General features: G+C 37.9%; 1 protein-coding gene across 3 annotated transcripts in view; it reads right to left on the reverse strand.

The window, feature by feature from the left end:
* Positions 1 to 18703: 18703 nt before the first annotated feature.
* The window catches only part of Golim4 (golgi integral membrane protein 4), a 78797-nt gene continuing 71252 nt past the window's right edge, over positions 18704 to 26248 (reverse strand). For 2 of the 3 annotated variants that reach the window (XM_026403657.2, XM_026403654.2), the window contains 2 exons: positions 20766 to 20846; positions 18704 to 20436 (listed from right to left, as the gene is read on the reverse strand). In XM_026403657.2, coding sequence (XP_026259442.1) covers positions 20290 to 20436; positions 20766 to 20846 — 228 coding nt within the window. In that variant the 3' untranslated portion in view covers positions 18704 to 20289. The remainder of the gene's footprint in view (positions 20437 to 20765; positions 20847 to 26248) is intronic. The other variant, XM_026403656.2, reaches the window with a different exon arrangement.

Below are 26248 nucleotides of genomic sequence, written 5' to 3' on the forward strand. Positions count from 1 at the left end.
GTGAAAGGTTTTGAGGAGAAGTACTGTCTTTTATGTTTATTTCCAATATCTTATGGCTTTCTTTAGATGCTGCAAGAAGTGAAGGATATGATAAATATTTTAATCACTAGTAATTATGTTTCAGATAAATGAAAGACCAATGTTCTATGCATATGTGTCAGACAGATTAAGGATTTACTAAATATTTGGTGAATTTTTTTCTGCTAAAGTATACAAAGACTATACCAACATTTCCTAAAAATAGTAAATACTGAGTTATTTTCTAATTCTGTAGTCTATAAAATTAAATAGCAATTAAGCATCTGAAATTATATTCAATACATGTGTGGTTATGTCCAAATGAACTCCATTATCAATGTATAACTATAATGCACTAATAAAAACATTAAAAAATTAAACATTTCTTCCTAAATAAATATATCTGAACACTAAAAAGTATATTTTGATATACTAAAAACAAGATTAAACAACATTTCTTCCTAAATAAATATATATATGAACACTAAAAGTATATTTTGAACAGCTTTTTTTTGGGGGGTGGGGAGGGAGTACCAGGGATGGAACTCAGGGGTACTTTAACACTGAGCTACATCTCCAGCCCTATTTTGTATTTTATTAGAGACAGGGTCTCACTGAGTTGCTAAGGGCCTTGCTAAATTGCTGAGGCTTTCTTTGAACTCGTGATCCTCCTGTCTCAGCCTCCTGAGCCACTGGGATTACAGGTGTGTGACATTGCACCGGGTTTGAGCAGCTTTTTTGAACTCTCAATTCTCTCCTTGCACAGGTAAAGACACTGTATTGGGTTAAATAGTTTTCACTTAAAATTCACGTCTCACCAGACACCTGGAATATAACCTTACTTGGAAATAGGGTCTTTGCACAAGTAAATGATTAAGTTAAGATAAAGTCATATTGGGTTAAATTAAGCTCTATATCTATATCTTCAGTCTTTTTACTTTTTCTTTTAAATTTTATTTATTTTTGTAAATATCAATGTGATTTAGTTTTTAATGGCTTTTACATATATATAAGAGTGGAATGCATTACAATTCATATTACACATGTTCAGCACATTTTTTCATATCTCTGGCTGTAAATAAAGTATATTCACATTAATTTGTGTCTTCATACGTATACTTTGGATAATGATGGTCATTTCTATCCCCTGTCCCCTCCCTTCCCCTCCCACTCCTCTACCCTATCTAGAGTTCCTCTATTCCTCCCATGCTCCCCCTCCCTACCCCACTATGAATCAGCCTCCTTATATTGTTTTTGGGGGATTGGCTAACTTCACTTAGCATTATATTCTCCAACTTCATCCACTTACCTGCAAATGCCATGATTTTATTCTCTTTTATTGCTGAGTAATATTCCATTGTGTATATATGCCACATTTTTTTTTATCCATTCATCTTTTGAAGGGCATCTAGGTTGGCTCTACAGTTTAGCTATTGTGAACTGTGCTGCTGTAAACATTGATGTGGCTGTGTCCCTGTAGTATGCTGTTTTTAAGTCCTTTGGATATAGAGCAAGGAGAGGGATAGCTGGGTCAAATGGTGGTTCCATTCCCAGTTTTCCAAAGAATCTCTATACAGTAGACCATTGGTACAAAATAGAAGACACAGAGACTAACCCACAAAATTACAATTATCTTATAATAGACAAAGGTGCCAAAAACATACATTGGAGAAAAGATAGCTTCTTTAACAAATGGTGCTGGAAAACTGGAAATTCAAATGAAACAAAATGAAATTAAACCCCTATCTCTAACTATGCACAAAACTCAACTCAAAGTGGATCAAGGACCTAGGAATTAAACAAGAGACCCTGCGTCTAATAGAAGAAAAAGTAGGCCATAATCTTCATCATGTGGGATTAGGCCCCAACTTCTTTAATAACATTCCTATAGCACAAGAATTAAAATCAAGAATCAATAAATGGGATGTTTCAAACCAAAAGGTTTCTTCTCAGCAAAAGTAACAATCTGTGAGGTGAACAGAGAGTATACATCTTGGGAGCAAATCTTAACCCCTCACACATCAGATAGAGCACTAATCTCTAGGGTTTATAAAGGACTCAAAAAGCTAAGCACCAAAAAAACAAATAACCCAATCAATAAATGGGTCAAGGACCTGAACAGACACTTCTAAGAAGAAGATATACAATTAATTAACAAATTTATGAAAAAAAAATGTTCATCATCTCTAGCAATTAGAGAAATGCAAATTGAAACTACGCTAAGATTTCATCTCACTCCACTCAGATTGGCAGCTATCAAGAATACAAACTGCGAAACTGATGTGACTCCATTTTTGAAAATAAATAAATAACACCAGCTCCTACCTCAAGGCCTGTCCTAAGGAATGGGGCTTGACCCTTGTCTTTGGAAAAACCCACAGAACCTTTCTAGGCACATACCCACCCTGCTGAGTTGTTTGTCTGCAAATAACAGGAGAGATCCGCTGCACCAGGTGTCCCTGACTCAGTCAGGCTAGGTGAAGACCCATAGCAATGCCCTAGCAACCACCAATCAGCATGAGACAGGGAAAATACCTGGGTTGCCAGATGACCCCCCAGTAGTTTATGGTGGTTGATAACATGTTGGGAAACCATGTAGTTTAGCACGTACACCCCTCGTGGCTTAAACCAATCAATTCAAAGAAATCCCCTCTTGTACTAACCAATCACCCCTACCAACTTGTTCCCGTCAGTGAATGTGCTAATCAATGTTAAGAGTTGTTGTTTTATTTTCCTGTGGTATAGAATGATTTGCTGTGTGATGTTGTGATGCATAGATATCCCCCCAAACCTATAAAATCTCACTGAACAAAGGACCAGGACTCACTCCCTGGGACCGCTGCGTCAGGAACGGTGTGAGTCCAGGCTCAAGCTTGCAATAAAGACTCTTGTGTGATTGCATCGGATTTGGCTCCTGGAGGTCTCTTGGGGTCCCATGAATCTGGCATTACAAAACAACAATAAGTGTTGGCTAGGATGTGGGGGAAAAGGCACACTCATACATTGCTGGCGGGACTGCAAATGACTGCAGTTTTATTAAAAAAAAAAAAAAAAAACTAGCCTCAAGTCATGGCACATGCCTGTAATCTCAGTGTCTCAGGAGGCTGAGGCAGAAGCATGGTGAGTTCAAAGCCAGCCTCAGCAAAAGCAATGTGCTAAGCAGCTGAGTGAGACCCTGTGTCTAAATAAAACATAAAATAGGGCTTGGGATGTGGCTCAGTAGTGGAGTGCCCCTGAGTTTAATCCCAGAACCCCCGCCCCCCTCCCCAAAAAAAGACTATGTGCCACCAGAGAGACACAGAAACAGAGACTGAGGCAATGCAGCTACAAGCCAAGGAGCATCAGGTGCTGCCAGTAACCTCCAGGAGAGGTACTGCAGATCTTCCCATCAAATCTCTGCAGGGAAGAAGCTTGCTGACACCTAGATTTCAGATCTCTATCCTCCATCACTGTTAGAGGATTATTTCTATTTTTTAAGACCCCCAATTTGCATTGTTGCAAGGCAGCTCTAGGAAAGGAATATAGACACTAATGTTAATTTTTAAAATTTGTTCTTTCTTAGAAATTTTCTAATACATCAGTTGTTTGGACATTAGCAAGAAAAAAATGATAAACATCACTATTCCTATTTTAAACAAATATGGTCTTTTTTTTTTAAGAGAGAGTGAGAGAGAGAGAGAGAGAATTTTTTAATATTTATTTATTTTTTAGTTCTAGGCGGACACAACATCTTTGTTGGTATGTGGTGCTGAGGATCGAACCCGGGCCGCACGCATGCCAGGCGAGCGCGCTACCGCTTGAGCCACATCCCCAGCCCCAAATATGGTCTTAATTTATATAAAATGGCCACTTTTGAAGCAATATTTAAATATTTCAGCCTTTGAGTAAGCTTAATCTCTGCAGTTATTTGTTACTATAAAGTGATGTGAAGCTAGTATTATATTTTCTCCAATAGCATCAGTATGAATTGTTTCATTCCTATCTGACATATAATGCTTCTCATATTGTACAATTAATTTCATAGGACTTTTGGTTAAGGGCAAGTCAGACCTATTTCCATTGTCTTTTCAAAACAATGACCTTGCCTTCATAGAAGGTAAAGATCAGACAAGAGTTTTGAAAATAATTCCAAGTATCATAAATGGTTTTGGAAGTAATATGTTATATTTAATCCATTAATTAAATTTGAAATTACTGGATAATAAATCTGGTAATTATTTTTTAAGTAGCCAAAATTTAAAAACCTGCTCAAGTCAGTTCTGATTCTATGAAGCTATTTTGTAAATTCTACAAACATGTTTTAACCCTTTGTTTTATTTCCTCATGTAAGTCCCTCCCTTTTTACAGTAGGATCTTCAGTTTGAAATAAAAGGAATGAGAAAAATTTCATGTTTATAATTTGCCTTTGGTGCCACTTGGCAACTATATTAAACTCTGAAAATATAACTCAATTAATTATACTTAAAATATAATGGTGATGTGAATTGGAACCTAATGCTACCAAGTTTTTTTCTTACTTTAACAGTTTCTTGATTTTCTAATAAGACTTAAGAGACTAAGTGTATTTCCCAGCATCAGGAGGGAGAAATATGTGATTTTAATTTGTTATAAAAGTAATATTTACAGTTTGAACTTTTTTCAAATTTTACATTGGGGACTTAAGTACTTGAATCACTGGAAGAGTTTGGTTGCTACAGCCTTCAAGTAGCTCTGGAATTGTATCCTTGGAGAAACAACTAGAGAAAGAAATGAGAGAAGAGTGTGAGGTGAAGGTGCTGACTAGTTCTTTATTCTAGCCATGAAAATATAATTGACAGCTCATTAATTTTTCATATGTGAGATAAACGTATGACTATAGTTTCTCAGTAGAGAAAAAGGCACTTGGAGAGGCAGTATAATAATCAAATGATTTCCCTTCAAACTTTAGGCTGGTGAATATATACAAATAGATGTTGCACTCCAACTTCATTCATCAAAGATACAAAGATGCTGAGTTACCTTTTCATTTAAACAGATCCTGAGTTCATATGGGGTCCTCAGCTACATGCCAAGTCAATACAGTACTATTTAGTTCTCATGGAATATATTTATTAATGTCTATGGCAATCTTGAATGGTAATTGAAATTTCTATATAAGGTAATTCTCAATAACAAAGATAAAAATTACTAGTGGCATCAAGCCATACAATGTTTGCTTTTCTAAGCTATCTAAAAACAGAAAAAGAATTCAGTCCCCTGCTTAGTGTTAGACTTTTCTTTATTTGGTACTCTTATGATATCAATTTTTAAAAAAAAGTCTGGAAACCATGGGATGTTGACCTGTGGCCAGCTGGTCCTCCACCCTGAGTCTTGGTTCACAATATCTTGAATCCAGCCTGGTAAACAGGCCTAATAGTGTTAAGAGAAGGGATGGTCAGGTGGAGAAGCAGGTGGCCAAAGCCAAGCCTGACTATATGGAGGGAGTATATGTCACTTTAAGAGCTGAGAATAAAAAACAGAGGAATACCAAAAAGGATTAAAACTCACATATGCACCTTGTTCCATGTGCAGATACAAAGGTATTTATTAATTTAGGTCTTCTGTCCCCCAAAACCAGGGACATTTGCAGACATGGAGCTGAAGGAGGAAAATGGAGACAAAATCATTGGCATCACGGTCTCCATTCCATTACCCTCAATGTGCCTGGGTGCCTTCTTCAGCAATCAGGAAATGGAAGCCAAGAGGCTGTGAACTGGGAGGACAGAGAGGCTTTAGGAACTGCTCTATCTGCTCCAAAGTAGAGGTGCAGAATAAAACTACCTAAGCATTTAATAAATCAGGATCAGCCTGGTGTGGTGGCACATGCCTGTAATCCCAGCAGCTTGAGAAACTGAGGCAGAAGGATTGCAGGTTCAAGACCTTGCAACATAGCGAGGTCCTAAGCAACTTAGTGAAACACTGTCTCAAAATAAAAAACAAAGGGATAAATAAATAAATAAAGGGCTGGGGATGTGGCTCAGTGATTGAACACCCCTAGGCTTAATTCCTGGCCAAAAAAAAAAAAAAGAAAGAAAGATAAAAAGAAAAGGGATCAGCAATCTGTTGGGATGAAAGCAACTATACTTTGCAAAGGACCATAATCTTTGAACTTTAGTACAAAATATTTTTATTACACTATTCAGATCTAAAGACAAACAGGGTGGGGAGGCTTTAGACAAGTTGTTCTGCATTTCTCCATTTGCATTCTGCCTCTTATGGGCAATCAGAACCCTCTGGATTTTACCTAGTGATGCCCCAGCCCCAAATCACCAGGATTCAGCAATAGTCATTTTAGCTACCCCAGACTTTGGAGGTGGGTAACCTACCTCATTCATACAGAAACATGTACCAACCTACTCATCTCCAATTGAGGATTTCAAGTCTTCAGGTCTTAGTTAAGGAAAATTTCAAATATTGTTAGGGAAAAGGAAAAAAATAAGTAGTGTGTTATTATAATTCATCGGTATTTATTACAACCTTGTGGATAGAGCATGCAGGGCCAGGAAAGGGTTCCCAGGGCATTCAGATATAGGTGCTTCTTTTTTTTTTTTTTAAAGAGAGAGAGAATTTTTTAATATTTATTTTTTAGTTATCGGCGGATACAACATCTTTGTTTGTATGTGGTGCTGAGGATCGAACCTGGGCCGCACGCATGCCAGGAGAGCGCGCTACCACTTGAGCCACATCCCCTGCCCCAGATATAGGTGCTTCTGATCCTGGCTATCCTATTGTGTAGCTAACTGGTGTTTCAAAAAAAAAAAAAAAAAAAAAAAAAAAAACCACAAAGTAATGTGTGTGTGTGCATTAAATAAAAATGCATTTTCTAGGTGAGAAGCCCATATTTCATTTTGCAGTTCATTCCATTGTCCCCAGGGAGATTAAATGTATTGTTTTCAGTGCTGAGGTTGTGGCTCAGTGATAGAGCACTTGCCTAGCATGTGTGAGACACTGGGTTCGATCCTCAGCATCCCATAAAAATAAATAAATAAAATAAAGGCATTGTGTCCATCTACAACAAAAAAATATTTTTTAAAAGTATTATTTTCAGGTTAGATACTGACATTTTTTCCTTTCTAAGTTTATGCTATAGGTGATTTTTCTTCCAAACTAGTTTTGTTCTTATTAAATATGTATGAATGAGTGCTCTTTAGCCATCTCAACAAAGCAGCTTCTTCACTAGCTTTTGCAACCTAGAAACCATCACAGAGTTTCCAATTACGGAAAGCCCAAACTTAACCACAAAATTGGTATGAAGCATATAATGTGTTCCTATGTGTCTCACAAAAAGTGTCTGGTCTTCAATAGACACTTGGCTTAACAGCACATTTGTGATTTTGAACTGTATTGTCCACACTATGAGCAAATAGCAGACATGGCTGCTGTGGGACAACATCTTTTCCCTGACTCTGCCCAGGATAGCAGAAATAATAAATAATAACTAAATAAATACCAGAAACCAAAGCCTGAATGAAGTGGCTGCTTTTGCATTACCATGATACTTCTTGGTTTCACCTGCATTTTGCATGGTTTATATTTATGTAAGTAGAACATAGTATTTCCATGCCTCTATTGATTTTCATGAAGTGCCCTAGTGAAAAATCAATAATTGCTGAGTTGTTAGGTCCAGATTTGCCTGGGATACCTTGGATGTGAGTGAGCAGTCAAGAATTCAACCAGGGCTGTGCGGACATGTCCTTCTATAGAGAGTGTTTGCATGACACTTTATTTACCTTGGATGGTCATTTTATTTTCCCTAATATGCTATTTATTTTCTCTAAGTGGAATCTATGAAAGCAAAATCTGCTTGATTATTTAAAAGTAAGTGGTGGATGAGGCAGATCAACTTAGATTATTATTCTGTTTTCTTTGGCTAGACTAATTAATTTATTCTTCTGCCTCTAGTTGGTGTGTTTCAAATCAATGGAGATTAAAGAATTTATACTGTTCTGGAGATCTTTAAATATTTCGTTTATTTAAAGCTCTGATAAGGCCCTGCTACTACATAATATCATTCAAAGGAAGAAGATGGCTAGGTGTGGTGGCCCATGCCTATAACCCCAGCTAATCAGGAGGCTCAGACAGGAGGATTGCATTTTTGAGGCCAGCCTCAACAACATAATGAGATTCTATCTCAAAATAAAAATTTAAAAAATTGATAAAAGTACTGTGAATGTAGCTCAGTGGTAAAGTAACACTGGATTCAATCCTCAGTACTGCAAGAAGGTCGGGGGGGGGAGATGATGATGAAACCAGGTTGTCTTCTGGCCTCTAAGCTAAGAAATAGTTTATGGCTTCTGTTCCACACCCATCCTCTTGCTCAATGAGACTTGATGTGGAAGGAGGGAAGAGAAACCTGGGAGTCGAATGAGTCAGATGAAGATTCAGGGACCCCAGCTCTAGCATGAACATTGCTTAGGTTATTCCCATTTTACTAGAGAACACAGAGGGGCATCTTCAGACTAAGATATTTGGAAAGCTAGTGCATGGTGTTGCCAGGGATCCAAAGGTGTCTCCTTGCCACATCAGGAAGAAACACAGATGCCTGATACTACTATTAGAGCACAACAACCATGATTTGTTTACCCTAGTGCATCGCCATATTCTGACCCATGACTGAGCATTGTTTCTTGAAATTTTAGTTCATTTATATAATATATACACATATTCTTATACACTGAGTCATGGTATATTTATTTCTTCCTGTAGTTCTAGTCACAATAGAAACTAATTAAACTGCCAAAATGCTCTCCTTTGGGGATTCTTTGTTATTCTATAAAAGCCACAGTGTATAGGTTCGAGAAACATTGTTTAGAGGCAAAGCAATCCCATTATGATTTTTTTTCTCAAAGAGCAAGAGATTAATAGAACTATTGACTCGTGCAAATTCCCCACTGCAATATTCTGAAATCCCCAGTGAGAATGTGTGAAAGACAGCAATATCTCACTTTTACAGCATTTGTAATTTATTTTAAGATACTTTGCATAGACTGAAGTATTATATACAAGGATGTGGGTGTCGGTGTGGATACAGGAGGTTAGTTCACTCAGGAAGTCGACATGGAAAGTACCTTAATTATGAATTCACCCCCTAGGGATGGTTGATCAGTCTTTGATGGAGCAAATCAGTGACTCAACCCTGGCAGAACACTAAAATCATCCGAGGGCTTTTATAAAAAATTTAATGGTTATATTATTTTACTTTTCAAATTATCATACAATACAATGAACCCTTTATTCTCATTTACTGTGCAGTTTTGTGAGTCTTAATAGATGGCATAGATTTATATAAGTACCCTCACAATCAGAAAGTAGCTCCCCCAAACTCCTTTGTGTGTTCTACCCTTTCCAAATCAAAATGTCCCCATAACCCCTTCCCTTGGCAAGCATGATTTTGGGGGAAGCTTTTGAAAAATGTCCGTGCCCAAAATTCTGCCCTTAGAGCTTCTTAGATAAACTGGAATGGAGGAGGCTGGGATCTTTTGCAAAAGTTTTCCCAGTGATTCTGATATGCAAGCAGGATTGAGAAACTGGGGCTCTCCCCAGAGTTCAGATTCCAGAAGCAGCTGCCACAGGCACTTCCCCACTCTGCATCTCAAATTAGCATTGTCTCACTGGACATTGTCTTATAGGCCTGGGGCAGGGAGGATTGTGTTCAACATTGTGGGTGAGCTGGAGGGAGCATTGTACAGGTACCACCACCCTCTCACCAAGTGGAATGAGGATCTAGTGTGTCCATCACTCTTGCAGAAGGGCAGACAAAGGCATAGGGTATGACCAGAAGTCTTGCAGAACTTTGTTCCTGGAATATTATAGGATATGTCCTGAGCAAATCCTTCATGACTAATGATTTCTAGAATGCGCCCCGAAAAACAAGGTGTTGTGACTTCAGTGAGCTTTCATAAGACTTTAGATGTCTTTTTCCATTGGCCTGTGAATATTTTCTTTGCAGATTTGGTTTGAGATTTGGTTTTATTTAATGACCATCTGATGGAGAGATGGTGAGGTGGGAACATTAGTCCTTTCAACTTCTTATAAAGCAGTAGCTCCCAGCCTTGGCCATACCTTAGAGTCATCTAAGGAAATTTAAAATTCCTAATGTCCAGACTGCACCCCCAAAGCAATTGATCCAGCAACTCTGGGATTAAGTCCTAGGCATCCCTATTTTAAACCTTTTCACATGAATAACCAAGGTGGAGAGTGTACTAATAATATCTTTTAAAAATCATCTAAAATCTTAACAAATAAATTGGCTTATTCATTTCATTAGGTTGAATTCTGTCTTCCCTCACCAACACATCCAAGCCTGGCTTCCAGCAGAGCAGCTGGCCAGATGCCCAGGTACACCAGGCAGCTGCACATCATCTTTATAGCTGACATCTCCCTTTTAAGTCATAAGCACTGCTTAGAAGATGTTGTAGTTATCTATTGCTGCATACCCAGTTATTGCAACACTTAAAAAAGTAAACTTTATCATCTGGTGTTTTGTGTGGGCCAGGAATCTGGGATGACTTATCTAAGTAGTTCTTGCTCAGAGTTTTTCATGAGGCTACAATCAGGTTGTAATCATCTGAAGGCTTGCTCCAGGCTCACTCTTACTAGCAGGAGGCCTCAGTTCCTCCCTGGTTGCTGGACAGAGTCCTCAATTCCTTGCCGCATAGATGTTGGTATCATCATAAGGCTGTTGGAATATTCTCATGACATGGTCCCTGACTTCTTCCAGAGTGAGTGACCCAAGAGACACAGCACAGAAGACACAATTTTATTATACAATCAAATCTCTGAGTCCCACAATTACTTTGATTAAATTTATTTGTTGGAGGTCAGTGACTTAGTCCACACTCAAGGGAAGGGGAATAGTCTCAACCTCTTAAAGGGAAGACTATAAAAACCACCATAAATGATAAGTAGCAAGGGTAAGGGAACATAAAAGGTGTTTTGATCATCTTTGTGGGAAAAAAAAAGAGTAAATATGCGGGGATGTATGAATTTAAAAGGAATCCGATACTTACAAAAAAAAAAAAAAACCAGCAAGAAAAAAACTAACAAAAAAACCTCTTAAAGCCGAGACTACAAATTTGACTCTAATATATTAATGGTCACCCATTGTAATCGGATCTTAAAAGAAGAAAGAACACAGCAGATCAAAAGATGTCATCTCATCTTGTTCAAGCCCATGTTTTTCAATGAACCAGTTCTTTAGAAGACATGTACTTTATGGGAAATGCTATGTATGTGTTAATGGATAAACAGAAATGTGTTAACAGATAAACAGAAATGACATTTAATTTCAAGCTCCATTAGTAACATACAGGGAATGGAGAGAACAAGATCAGACAAGATGGTAAAGGACAAAAGTATTTCATTTCCAATTACTTAAAATAGTGTACAAATGTAGAAGCTAAGATAATGTTGAGGATTTGTCAAATGAAAATAGAAGGGATCAGAGCAAAGAACCAGAAAGCTTTAATACCCGAATGTCTCAGAATCCTCTATATTCTATTGAAATAATTGTTTTTACAGCAAGCATTTGGACCATGTAGTCTGCAGGCCAAATCCAGTTTTTTATTTTTTTCTGTTTATATAAATAAAGTTTTATTGGAACATAGCCACGCTCACTCCCTTGTATGTTGTTTTGGGTAGTTTTCATTGTACAACAGTAGATCTGAGTAAGTTCAAGAGAAGACCTATGGCCCGAACAGACTAACAGAGTTACTACCTGGTCCCCCCAAATTGTCAATCTTTGGTATAGATTAGTGAATGGGGATACATGAGTATTCCTAACTTCATTAGGATAATCCCTAAGCTTTTATTACATATTCTCTGGGCCTCAAAGGCAGATCAAAGAGGAAAACCATGTTTGTTTGTTTTTAAGGCGTGCAATCATTTACTTAAATTTGCTATGTTTGGGTTAATATGACTAAAAAGTTAGTCAAAAGTATTTCCTTTGTGCCACAGTCTGGCTGGGCACAAAATCACGAGTCACTCACAGCCTTGTAGATTCAAACAGCAGCTCTTTACTCCCGAACTGTCACCAGCATTCTACATGCACGTTCTGGGGAAATCCACTGGCACTCTACATGCACGTTCTGGGGAAAATCCACCAATCCACTGGGCTCTGCATCCCAAAATACTCTCTGAATCCCGGGAACTGAAGGAGAGGGCGGATGCCTGAGGCAGCAGGATACGCCCTATTCCCAGCAGGGTCCACCTTAAACCTGGAACCGCCCTAAACCCAAGGATCGGGATACTCCCTATTCTCAGCAGGATACACCCTAAACCTGGACCCACCCTAATCCAGCAGGATCCTCCCTAAACCTGCATCCACCCTGGTCCTTGAGCAGGGTCACCTTACTCAAACATACATGCAATGTCACTGCAAATGACCTGGGTCCAAGGCAAGCCCATTTCCACAATGGAGAGTCCTCCCTCTAAGCAACATGGGGTAGGCTGACAAGGAAATTGCCATGTGTCATTCTTACTTAGCTATGGCTCTCAGCATCTCCCCTCTTCTGATTAATTAAACAACAAGCAAATGTGGCTTAGGGATCATGCCTGGTAGGTTGTCCAGTTCAACATATGGTTCTTACCTGTCATGGGATGAACTGACCTCTAGGCCTCTAGGCGTCAGCCAACTGTCTTAGGTTGATACCATTGCAATTGGATCATACCCGTCACAGACTACTGGTCCAGCATACAGCCATACTTGTGGATAGGCCTATGCACCAGTGGGGGGTGAGGTTCTTTGCCTCACCTCTGTTGGCCCCCAGATTTTAGACCATCACTAGCAGAAGGGAGGAGGATACAGAAATGCCACGACACCAAGCCAATTGACGGCTCCTTTGGAAAAATTGCATCACTGGTGACACCATCAGCAAAGATATGCCAGCACTACCACAATTCACTGCACCAAACAATAGTTCACAATGCATACAAGTGATACATAGTCCAGGCAAGTTCTGCAAGCAGTTCAAAGCAGAGGAGTCTATAATATGTCCATTTCCTCCCAAAGTAAGTCGACTCCTTGATTGAGCATTACTTGTTGAGTTATATTCATTGATGCATCAGTTTATACAGTTTACTGTGATAGCTATCATAGAAGCTGTAGTTTGGTTTTATCTTTGTCTTCACCGGCACTGGGATGAAGATAGGAATTCTGGCAATGATGCCAAAGAGACATTATCCTGAACAGAATTATTAAATATAATGAAAAGGAAAGGTGAAAGTAAACAGATCTGTTAACCTCCTTTAAAAACAATCCTTAACAGCTGTTTACCTAATTTAAATTAAACCATTTAAATCACGTAAATAAAAAAATTCAGATCCATTTTTTCATGAGAGCTCCTCATATATGATCTATGGACATACGCACATACAGACATACAATACAAAACACAAGAGTGCACACAAACGTACAACACATAAGACAATAGTAAAGGCCTTGTAGCTTTATCTAGGTGAAATCTCCATTGCAATGTTTAAAAACTCCACAGTCAAAAAATAAAACTGATCAGAAAAACAGGCTGTGAGTGGCTTGTGATTTTGTGCCCAGCCAGACTGCGGCACCTTTGTCAGGCTAATATTATTCTTCCTCATAAAAAAAATAGTGCTGAACTCAATTTTCTTTAGTCTGTTTAAGAATCTTAAACTAGCTTAAGAAAAAAAGGGGTGGGGTGGGGAGGGGGAGCTGGGAATTTATTGGCAAATAGTCAAATGACGTCAGACCCTGGGAATCTGAATATGATTCACTTTCTTGTGTCTCTTGTTTCTCATTTTCCTACCATGTTTTTCTCCTCCTCCTTTTCCACATTCCTGCTCCTTTTTTCTGTGATGGCCTAATGTTTTCCTGCTGCAATTGGGTTTTCTCTATGAGAATAAAAGTATGGACTCATGACAGCTCCGGATGTGTTTGCTTCCTGCCACAATCCAAGCAGCCGGAGGGTATTTCTCTCATCCAGGTTTATGAAGAAATCCCAAAGCGAGAGGCTGCAAGGCTGTTTGGGGATTTATCCCTCCTTTCCTATGACCTCGTATAAGGGGTGCAAAAGTTTGGTCTAGCTCAGGTCTTGGGCCCACTCCTGTGGTACCAGGATCTGCTACAAATAAAGAACAGAAAAGCAGGTGGTGTGCAGACAAAAGCACAGAGCTCATTCCCCATATCCAACGGCCTTTTCATAGCACAAGAGTCAAAGGGAGACTCGGAAAGTCAAAGGTTAAATGTCTTCTCTCATATATGGAAGTTGAAGAGTACAAAGAAATAATAAAAAAAAACAGAGATCTTGAGAAAATAGAACAATAGATTAGGAGCAGAGGACGAAGGTGAAGGGAGGAGGGGAGACAACTGGGAAGAAATGGGCAATAAAGTTGACCAAATTATTCTATGTGTATGTATGAATATATGGCAATGCACTCCAGTTGTACATATATAACTGTAATACATCAGTTAAAAATAAATTAATAAAAAATAAATTAATAAATAAAAAGTATGGACTTTTGACAGCTCGGGATGTGTTTCCTTCATGCCACAATCCAAGCAGCCAGAGGGTATTTCTCTCATCCAGATCAGTGGAGTAGAAGAAGGGAATCAGGTGGAGGGAAGAGTGGAAGGAAGGAGCTATTACTAGGAAATAGAGAAGATTGTTCTATGAGTATGAATGTTATAATGAACCCCACTGTTATGTGTAACCATAACGCACTAAAAAGAGTCAAAGGAATTTCAAAGGGGATGTTGCACCTGTTCTTCAACTTTGGCAGGCCTCTCCTGACACATAATTGATTATTAAATATATTCTGATTTGAAAACCTATCTTGATTTCATAGCTTCATCATCTGTTTCTCAAGGAATGATTTATTTTTCGTCCTTCAATTGAGCTTCAAGGACAGACATACAATGCTACAAATTGCTCTGATTTTCCCTTTCTCTGATCAACTTATTCCAGTTTCTTAGTTCCTCCTCAAGACTCTGTGGTTGAGATTTCACTTATTTTTGACTCTCTAAAGATTTGTTACTGTAAAATTTAAAGCACACCTTCTTAACACATGAATCTCTGAATATGACACAGAACAATAATCCAAATGACCCTGCATATATTTGGAATTAAAGGCAGAATCAGATTTACCTGGAAAGAATTCTTAGCTCTGCCACTAATTTGTTGTATGCTATTGAAGCAATCAAGATTGTACTTAGAGAAGAAGTATAAGACATTCAGTTAAATAAACATTTATTGAAGATCTGCTGTACATCAGTAGTTAGGATACAGCAATGAACAGTATGTCTTGACCCTCTCAAATCATATAGGGCTTGGAGAAAATAGACAAGTTTATAGGCTGCTTTCATACCCTGTGATATGAAATGGATGTGCAAATATTATAGGAAGACAGAGCAGGGATTCAACCTGGACATCTGAGTGAGTTGAATTCCCCTCTTACCAGAGGAATCACTATGTGAAACCAAAGCAATCAGCCAGGCAAAGCAACAAAGAGTGAATAAAGGGATGAACAGTGTTTCTGGGGGACATTATTTTGCAGATGTACCATGATACAAATGAGCATGATTTGAAGGAGCTAAATATTATCTGCTATCAGTCAGGAATCTTCAGGTAGCAAGTAACAGAAATTCATTTGTAACTGGTCAAAGTATGAAGTAAAGTTTTTTGCTCATCAACTGTTTTAATTTTTTCATCACCAAGACCAAAATGCCTGACAAGAACAACTTATAAGAGGTGAAGTTTATTTGGGGCTCATGGTATTAGAGGTCTTAGTTCATAAATGGCCAACCCCATTTATCTGGGCCCAAAGTGAGGCAGCACATCCCGGGGGTAAGGGCCCGCAGAGGGAAGTCTCTCACCTCATGGCGGGGTTAGGAAGCAGAGAAAGAAATGGGGAAGGGGCTGCCAGGAAGATGAACCTTCCAGGGCAAACACCTAGTGACCTTCCTCTTCCAGTTATGCCCCACCTGTCTACACTTATGTCCCAATTCGTCCATTCAAATGAGAATGGAATTATTAGTTTACAGGTGTCATAATCTAATAATTTTACTATTGAATTTCCTGCATGAACAGGAACTTTGGTTGGAATACCTCAAATTCAAACCATAACATAAAACAACCTATAAGTAGACTGGGATGGCGTTAGTTATAGAGAGATCTGGGATTGGAAAAATGCCGCAACTCTTTTATCTCTGCTTCTACCTTTTGCTTCTTTTCATGGGTTAGATTTTTTTCACTACTTCACTTGTTGACTGTTTTCTCCATACAATTAAGTAAATGAGCACTGGAAGCTAGATTCATGAAACAAAAGCTTTTCCATTGGAGGGGAAATATGAGGGGCTATTTTCTATTTGTTCTAGCCTGTAAGAATACAAAGCATTGTGAGGGTAATGTTTTACCCACGTAGCAATTGAACGAGTTAGCCTGTTAGTTTCCAAATGTTAGCAGCAGGACTAGTCTGTTCAGGCAGAAACAAAGGATTTGTTGCTCATGATACAGCAGGTAGCATAGGCTTTGTGTTCACATCAGTTCCTTTGGTTTACAAGTGTCATGGGGATAAGTGAATGTTCACAATGGGCTTGTGTCACAGCTGAGGATCCCAGAGCTCAGGAAACCTTCACTTCATAAAGTGAAATGCTAGCAAACCTATTCAGGTTTTGTACTGAAGGGAGACATCATCTTCTTTATCCAAATCAGAGAATCAATCTGCTCTTTGACACAGAGGGAAATATCTCTAGCTTCCAAGGAGGATTGCTATGCAAGGGTCCTTTCAGGTAGTCCAGGATAAGAATTGTCCTACAGTGTGTAGGAATACTATAGATTGCCTTCCAGCAAAAAAAAAAAAAATACCAGAGAAGGAAATCAAATTGATGTGACTGGGGGTCAAGTGCCTAAACTGATCATGTACTTCTTTTCAGAGAGATGAAGTCCAATTATTGGCTCTGGTTAAGTCAATTTTTCCAACCAGAGGCTAGGGTCAAGGTTGTTTACCAAGATGTTAGAATGTGCTTGACAAAGATGATCCAGTAAAAGAGTTTATATTATCAGCCTGGTTTGCTAGCACTTCATACACTCCTTGTACTCTGAAGACTTTCAATGCATTCAAATAATTTTCCTTCGTAAGAATGAGTCACTGGTATCCGCGGCTAAGATAATGGTTATTATCAAGATGATATATTTTGTCTTCATTATCTGACGTTCTGGCTTCTACTTGCTCCACTCTGTTAGTGATACTCTCAATTGAGTTTTTAATTTGGTTTATCGTTTCCTTCATTTCTGGAATTATTGTTTGATTATTTTTTATAATCTCTATCTCCTGATAAAGATGCTTAACTTCTTCTTTTATCTGTTTATGTAATTCATTCTCAATGTGTTCTTTCGCTGCTTGAATTTGCTGTCTCGTATCCTCTTTAAGGTTCCATTCCATCTGTCTAAGGTGTTCCTTGAGTTCTTTATATGACCATTTTTCTGATGACTCTAGGTCCTCCTGAATATTTAGGCGGTCCTGCATTGTTTGTACTCCTTTTCTTCCTTGCTTTTTCAAACTGCTCATGTTACTTCTTGTTCTGTTTGACTGCTGAGTTACTGTTTTTACTCCTATAAATTTATTTGATGCTGTAGCCGCAGGTTTCAATGAAGTTATCTCCTCCGCCGCAGTCTGGTGACGTCAGTTCTCTGCCATGGTGGTATCTCTTGCAAATGGTGACAGTTCGTTTCCCTTTGCCGGGTGACCAATGCAACGGGTGGGTCCTTACTGTCTCTCCCAAGCCCCATTTCAAACCTGTGGCCACTACCTATAAAGGCTCGGTTGGCATTTACCTCTGTAGGATCAAAAGGGCTGACCAGTTGTTTCAGCTGGATGGATTAGTGCTGAGTCACAGCTATTTGTCTGCGGGAAGCAGGTGAACGGGAGCTTGAATTCAGCCGATCTGGGCTCAGTGTGTGTTCTGAGAGGCCCAGACTGTTCGCCCCAGATCCACGTCAGCTCAGCATTGCCTAGTGATCCTGAGCAAACAGAATTTAGATTGTTTACGACTCCCTATGCCCACACAGCTGAAGAGGTCAGAGACTTGATCTCTCTGCGCCCGCCACCATGTTGGAATCCCGAGATAATGGTTATTATGTTTGAACAGTAGTTGTTGTTGTTTTTCCCCCTTCTGCTGATTGTCACTGATACCAAATCTTTTGACTTTCAGTTGCACCAAAGTCACAGATTAATTGGCAGGATAAATACAAGTGGTATTTTCAGTTATTAATACAGGTCAGCTCAGTCTTAGTTCTCCTGTAAACATTGGTTACAAGGGCCCCCAACATGGTGCCATACATTGACCAGAAAGGTTCTGACTGCTACTTCCTTGGGGGATTTAATATTTTTTTTTAAATTGTGTGTGTATACGTGACACTACCATATATTTTCTGTCCATTTCTTTTTTTTTCCTCCCAGAACTAACTTGATACAATAAAATTTGAGCTCTATTTTTAATGTAAGGGGGGAAACAATCCAACTGTCAATCCAAGTAGTAAAAGATAAGGAAAATAGAAATGGGGGGAGGAAGGCATTTTATAACTCATTAATTCATATCAGTATCTCTAAAAATATTTTTTTATGAAAAAGTGAAAAATGTTAGATCAGAAACTAATAAGAAATTACACATTTTAAAAGATTTAGCACTTGCTTTTTAGAGCTTTATTGACTATTACCTGTTTCAATATGTTTCAAATAATTAAATACTGCAACTGGGACATTAAAAATACAAACTAATTTACCAAAATAATTGTATTCTGAATATTATGTACAATATTATACATTTTACATTACATAAAAGGGTTTCTATACATAAAGGTAAGATTTGATTCATCATCATTGGAAATCCAAAATACATTTGAACAAAACATTCCTATGCATACACAATTGCTCAGCTGGGATAATCAAAACCATACATGAGTGTGGTTAATAAAAAATAAAATTACATTCATATAATAGTGGTAGAAAATGAAATTTGTTTTTATTACTTTGAAAGTATTATTTTAAAAACCACACACATGAATTATATAACCTAGTTCTATACATTTAAAAATATTTATGCTTGTAACTGAAATATGTTATTTCAGGGGAAGTTTTTGACTTTTAATTTCCTTATTTTATGGGATTTTTTATAATTCATAGTCATTAAACTAGCAAAAAGCATGCTGGTACCCAGCAAGTAGAAAAGCCACAAGGGCCTATCTTATCACTGTGTATATATTTCACCACATAATTTTGAAAAATAATCCTATGAAGTTGTACAGTTTGGTATGCCTTCATATTCATAATTGGCATCAAAGTGATTGTATATTGAGGCACAGAGCTTAAGGGAGAAATACATACTGTGGTGAGGAACTAGATACTGAAAGACAGATATCATTAGGTGACTTCAGAAAAAAATATCCTGAACAGGTGCTTATGTATAAAACAACACACACACACACATCGATTTTCTTTTTAGGCAATTTTTGTCTTTCAAAATTGTGGATACAATGATGTGTCTGTTACACCTTGTTTGAACACTGAAATACCAAATTAAGTACATGATACTGCCATACAAGTCTTAATAGCATCTCACTTTGAAGCTTGATTTCCCTCAAGCAGAACAGTTGTGATTTGAAGTAACACCAAACATTTTCTTAACTGATCTGAAATGCTTGAAAAACAGTACATTTACCCTGCAACAACAACAACAACAAGATGGCTTTCCATTTTGAAATCTGTATGTCACTCTGTATAGAGCTCTCATTCCAGAGATACACAGACTGATGAAAACTCTACCAGAATTATACACAAGAGCCTCAGAAGAGCAGCAATCAGTAAAACTAGCCATCCGCCTTACAGTTTGCACAGCACTTTGCAATGTCTTGTTTTTTCAATCCTGTATTATATGAAAGGCAAATGAAAGAACACCTTGAAACTAGAAGACAGGAAGGTAACAAGTTGAAACATACACCAAAGCAGTGCTCTTACCAACATCACAGATTTGAGAGAAATGTGATTCAGAGCCTAAGGTACGCTTTACTGTTTTTCTTCTTGGTCATGATTAGCCTGTATATAAAAGTTCTACCCTACGTTATCAAAATATATTCATATAAATGTATGAGCATTTCTAATATAAAAGTTAAAAAAAGTCTAAATTCTTTATTTTTTGTAATTAAATATCCTAGAGTTCAGTAGGCAGATTCCGAAGCAGCTTGAAAAAAATTTGTTGGCTGAGCACTGTCCGGAAGTTGGGCACAGCTACATTTCAGCTCTGCGATGGGATTTCTCAGCAACGGCAGCCCCATCTTCCTCCTCCTCCTCCTCCTCATAGTGTTCCTCTCTACCTTTGGGGCGGTTGTCCTGTCTAACGTCTTGCTCTTCTCCATCGTTGTTCTTATCATCAGCCTTAACATTAAAAGAAAAAAGAAAAACTAAGAAATAGGGAATAGAGCAAGTGATCGACAATTTCTCCCTAAAACAAACAAGGTGCGAATTCATTCAGTTTGGGAGAAAGGGAAGAAAAATGATCCTACAGGCAACAGTGCTACAGCCTCTCCTCATCAGCATGTGGTCAGTCTCCTAATTCTAGGTGGACTTCTTCAATTCAGGGGCACCTTACAGGTATCCTCCACTGGTGCCTATCCCAACTACACATATGTACATCCTACCTAGCGCATGCGTGTACATTCACACACTCATATACACTCGGTAGAAATATATTATCCTGAACATACGTTTTCATCATTTTCACCATAGGTCTCCTCAGCATTACGCTCCAGTTCCCTTTTTTTCTCTTCAGTCAAATCTTCCTGAACCTAAAGCAAACCACAAAGAATATGTGATGCTTTCATCATTTCAACACCTGAAGCGACATGTTTTGATTTCCAAAAAGTTCATTTGAAATAGCAGGAACAAAATTACACTAGAAGTAAATTTGAAAAAAAAAAGTCACACTTGTCTATTAAGGATGAGGAAATGTTTAATACACCTATCACGAAGATCAATGTGACAGATTCTCGGTCTGACCTTTTGTTTGAGTTTCTGATTTCTCTGAATAAGAGTTAACTCTGCAAGGATAACACCTGAAGAAATTCCAGCTTATAAAAGTATAGGTCCCTCTTTGCAAAATGAGAGAACTGTTCAGAACTCTGAAAGCTCTGACAGAAAGTAAGTTGTATGAAGGCAGGAACCTTCTAATAGAATGCATGGTCTTCAGTAATCAGATGCACAAAAGGCACATTGAAATGCTTAATAAATATCGTTGAGTGAATGAGTTACTGAATAAACCAATGTAAAAACTATCCCCATAAAAGCACAAAAAAAATACCACTGTCTATATTCAAAGTAATAGAAAATTGATGGGTCTGTTCTCTGGGCATATCAGTGACAGAACATGGGACATAGTGCCCTTGGTTCAGCTTTTTTTTTTTAATATATTTCAATGTATTCCAATTTGAAAATAAGTTCACCCTTTTGGCTAATGGGGATGACATATAGAAGTCAGGTTCTCTTGAGATGCTTGAGTTATTCATGGACAAAAATTCTGATTCTCTTCATGTAATTTGTCATATACTAATAAAAATGGCAAATATACCGAAAAAAAGAACAAACCTCTCACGTTTAAATACCCAGAGAAAAGAACACAATCATTTCAATTTCTGTATGAAGTAGTCTAATAAATTAGTTTAAATCCCTATCTCCATTTAGTGTTTTAACACAGCATCCGTTTTAAATAGTTTTCCTTTATGCATACCACTATTACTGTTTCATTGATCCCAACTGCTTATCTCAAAATGCAAATCAAAGAAAGGATCTAAATTTTTACTGAATAATCTCTCTTTAATAATCTCTCTTTAATAACCATATATCACAGAAATACAAGATAACTTGTTTTCTAACTTGCAAACTAGTTTGAAAACCACACATACACCAAAAGGTCTAGGTCATTCTAATGTTTTTTTTTTTTTTAAACTGCTGAACACAGTTAGGCATAAAGTAGTGTCCTGGTACAGACCAGGATCATGGTATAGGAGTAAAAGTCCTCTGGAGTAAAAAAAAAAATACATGTTTTTTTGGGAAGAGTTGAGTAGTGGTTGTTGAAAATCTGAGAAATGGGCAAGGGATGGAAAGTAAGCAGATACTATAATTAAGCAGGAGCAAATCAAGTGCTGCCTCAAGGTAGCTGGACTCCCAGATCTTTGGATACAGTGTGGACTTTCGGGAGCCTACAAAGGTGACTCTTCAAAGATGCCTTAGACAGAGCCAACTCTTCGTGAATCTCTTCTAATCAGCCCCCAGTACTGATTAGAAGACATTTGGCTAATGGGGATGACATATAGAAGTCATCCCCTAAATGAAACTGGTTTCAAATAATACAGTTTGAAGAAAGAGGCACAGAGCATCTCTATATTCACATTTCCTGATGAAGTAAGCTAAGGGATACCCTTGTCTCACCCTATGGCTCAATCAGTAGTCCAATGACATCTCTTCTGCCATTTGTCACAGAACCTCACAGCAATGTCCCACAGGACATTGGAATGAAGACAATGAAGCACCTATTTCAGACTTCATTAAGGTCTAATTGAAACGTTAAATTGCTTAAGCGTCCTTGTGTATTTTGATGAACAAAGATGTCTTCTATGTGGGTAATAATGAAAGTTCAATTTGTGAACACTAAACATGGTGTAGTTGAGAGTAGGAAAGAACTGCCTCAAAATTATGCAGTATGGTGGAAAGAGTACATAAATCTGGGGCAGCGAAGTCCAGACAGTAATTATTTAGTCTTTCTGGGCCATAAGTTCTGTCAAAACTGCAAAACTCCACCAGTATAGCACAAAAACAGCTATAAACAAGGTGTCAACAAAGAGGCAAGGCTGTGCTCCATAAAACTTTATTTACAAAATAGGCTGCAGCCTGCATTTGCTACCTCCTAACATACTCTGTGGAGACAGACAGACCTGCACCAAAGCCTCAGCCCTGCAGCTTTCTGTCTGTATAAACAATAATGTTGGGCTGGGGTTGTGGCTCAGTGGTAGAGCGCTTGCCTAGCACGGGTGAGGCACTGGGTTCGATCCTTAGCACCATATAAAAATAAATGAATAAAAAAAAGGTATTGTGTCTATATACAACAATTTAAAAAATAATAATTAAAAAAACCCCAGTAAGTTCAACTTTCTATTATGAAAATCTTCAAGTGCATGCAAATAATCATTCAATGAAAGTTTTATAAATACTTCCAGGGCTCCAACTGTCTCAATATTGCCACACTTCCACTGTCTATCACTTTTCTATTTTTTCAATTATTTATTCTTTTTTTTTTCTCAAAATGGTAAACTTTAATTACCATATGATCCGGTAATTTCACTCCAATGTGTGAGCAGCAACAACAACAACAACAACAACAAAACTAATCTAAGAGCAGGTATTCCATGAAGTATGTATCTATAGCAGCACTATTTACAATAATCAAAAAATTGGTACAGCTTCAACACTAATGGGCAGATAAATGGACAACCAAATGGTTGTAATATATTTTTTTTTCTTTTTTAAATTTTTATTGGTTGTTCACAACATTACAAAGCTCTTGACATATCATATTTCATACATTAGATTGAAGTGGGTTATGAACTCCCAATTTTACCCCAAATGCAGATTGCAGAATCACGTCGCTTACACATCCACAATTTTACATAATACCCAATTAGTAATTGTTGTATTCTGCTACCTTTCCTATCCTCTACTATCCCCCTCCCCTCCCCTCCCATCTTCTCTCTCTACCCCATCTACTGTAATTCATTTCTCTCCTTGTTTATTTTCCCATTCCCCTCACAACCTCTTATATGTAATTTTGTATAGCAATGAGGGTCTCCCTTCATTTCCATGCAATTTCCCTTTTCTCTCCCTTTCCCTCCCTTCTCATGTCTCTGTTTAATGTTAATCTTTTCTTCCTGCTCTTCCTCCCTCTCTGTTCATAGTTGCTCTCATTATATCAAAGACGACATTTGGTATTTGTTTTTTAGGGATTGACTAGCTTCACTAAGCATAATCTGCTCTAGTGCCATCCATTTCCCTGCAAATTCTATGATTTTGTCATTTTTTACTGCTGCATAGTACTCCATTGTGTATAGATGCCACATTTTTTTTTTATCCATTCATCTATTGAAGGGCATCTGGGTTTGTTCCACAGTCTAGCTATTGTGAATTGTGCTGCTATGAACATCGATGTGGCAGCATCCCTGTAGCATGCTCTTTTAAGGTCTTCAGGGAATAGTCCGAGAAGGGCAATAGCAGGGTCAAATGGTGGTTCCATTCCCAGCTTTCCCAGGAATCTCCAAACTGCTTTCCAAATTGGCCGTACCAATTTGCAGTCCCACCAGCAATGTACAAGAGTACCCTTTTCTCCACATCCTCGCCAGCACTTGTTGTTGTTTGACTTCATAGTGGCTGCCAATCTCACTGGAGTGAGATGGTATCTTAGGGTGGTTTTGATTTGCATTTCTCTGACTGCTAGAGATGGTGAGCATTTTTTCATGTACTTGTTGATTGATTGTATATCCTCCTCTGAGAAGTGTCTGTTCAGGTCCTTGGCCCATTTGTTGATTGGGTTATTTGCTATCTTATTGTCTAATTTTTTGAGTTCTTTGTATACTCTGGATATTAGGGCTCTATCTGAAGTGTGAGGAGTAAAAATTTGTTCCCAGGATGTAGGCTCCCTATTTACCTCTCTTATTGTTTCTCTTGCTGAGAAAAAACTTTTTAGTTTAAGTAAGTCCCATTTGTTGATTCTTGTTATTAACTCTTGTGCTATGGGTGTCCTATTAAGGAATTTGGAGCCTGACCCCACAATATGTAAATCATAGCCAACTTTTTCTTCTATCAGGCAAAGAGTCTCTGATTTGATATCAAGCTCCTTGATCCATTTTGAGTTAACTTTTGTGCATGGCGAGAGAAAGGGATTCAGTTTCATTTTGTTGCATATGGATTTCCAGTTTTCCCAACACCATTTGTTGAAGATGCTATCCTTCCTCCATTGCATGCTTTTAGCCCCTTTATCAAATATAAGATAGTTGTAACTTTGTGGATTAGTCTCTGTGTCCTCTATTCTATACCATTGGTCCACCCGCCTGTTTTGGTACCAGTACCATGCTGTTTTTGTCACTATTGCTCTGTAATATAGTTTGAAATCTGGTATCGCTATACCGCCTGATTCACACTTCCTGCTTAGAATTGCTTTTGCTATTCTGGGTCTTTTATTTTTCCATATGAATTTCATGATTGCTTTATCTATTTCTACAAGAAATGCCGTTGGGATTTTGATTGGCATTGCATTAAACCTATAGAGAACTTTTGGTAATATCGCCATTTTGATAATGTTAGTTCTGCCTATCCATGAACAGGGTATATTTTTTCATCTTCTAAGATCTTCTTCTACTTCTCTCTTTAGGGTTCTGTAGTTTTCATTGTATAAGTCTTTCACCTCTTTTGTTAGGTTGATTCCCAAGTATTTTATTTTTTTGGAGGATATTGTGAATGGAGTGTTTTTCCTCATTTCCATTTCAGAAGTTTTGTCGCTGATATACAGAAATGCCTTTGATTTATGCGTGTTGATTTTATTTATTCTTACGATTTCTTGTCAAGGTATGCACCTTTAAAAGAAATGGACGCCTTTTTATACAAACATAATGCTAAAATCACATGATAAAGTCAATAATTCTGTGGCATCATCTGATGACACTCTTCTGATTGTCTCAATAATGCCTATTTACACTTGATTTGTTCTAATCATGATCCAAAGTCCACGCATAACATGGGTTTCCCTCCATTATTTTTATCTTGATGCTACTGACTTGTTCTATAGAAGCACCCACATTTTGGATTCATTTGCTTCTGTATGGTATCACTTCACTCATTTCTCTAGTCCCCATTATTTTCTATAAATCAAACTTAACTTGAATATGAGTTAGTCAGAATTCAAGATGCTGAATATTTCACATTTTCATCACATCAGGAAACACATAATGTCTGTCCTAATGGCTAAGGTCAGTCAGTGAGCTCACATGGTGGTAGTCTGATCTGTCCCTGATAAAGTACCTTGTTTATATAGTAACACCATTGATGATTAATGATTAAATCAATGGCTTTAATTAGGGGTTACAAAGATACCAAGTTTCTAGTTTCATCCTTCTTTCTGCATCTACCAATTTCTATACAGAACTCT

Source organism: Urocitellus parryii, chromosome 2 (assembly GCF_045843805.1).
Source record: "Urocitellus parryii isolate mUroPar1 chromosome 2, mUroPar1.hap1, whole genome shotgun sequence".
NCBI classification, from domain to species: Eukaryota; Metazoa; Chordata; class Mammalia; order Rodentia; family Sciuridae; genus Urocitellus; species Urocitellus parryii.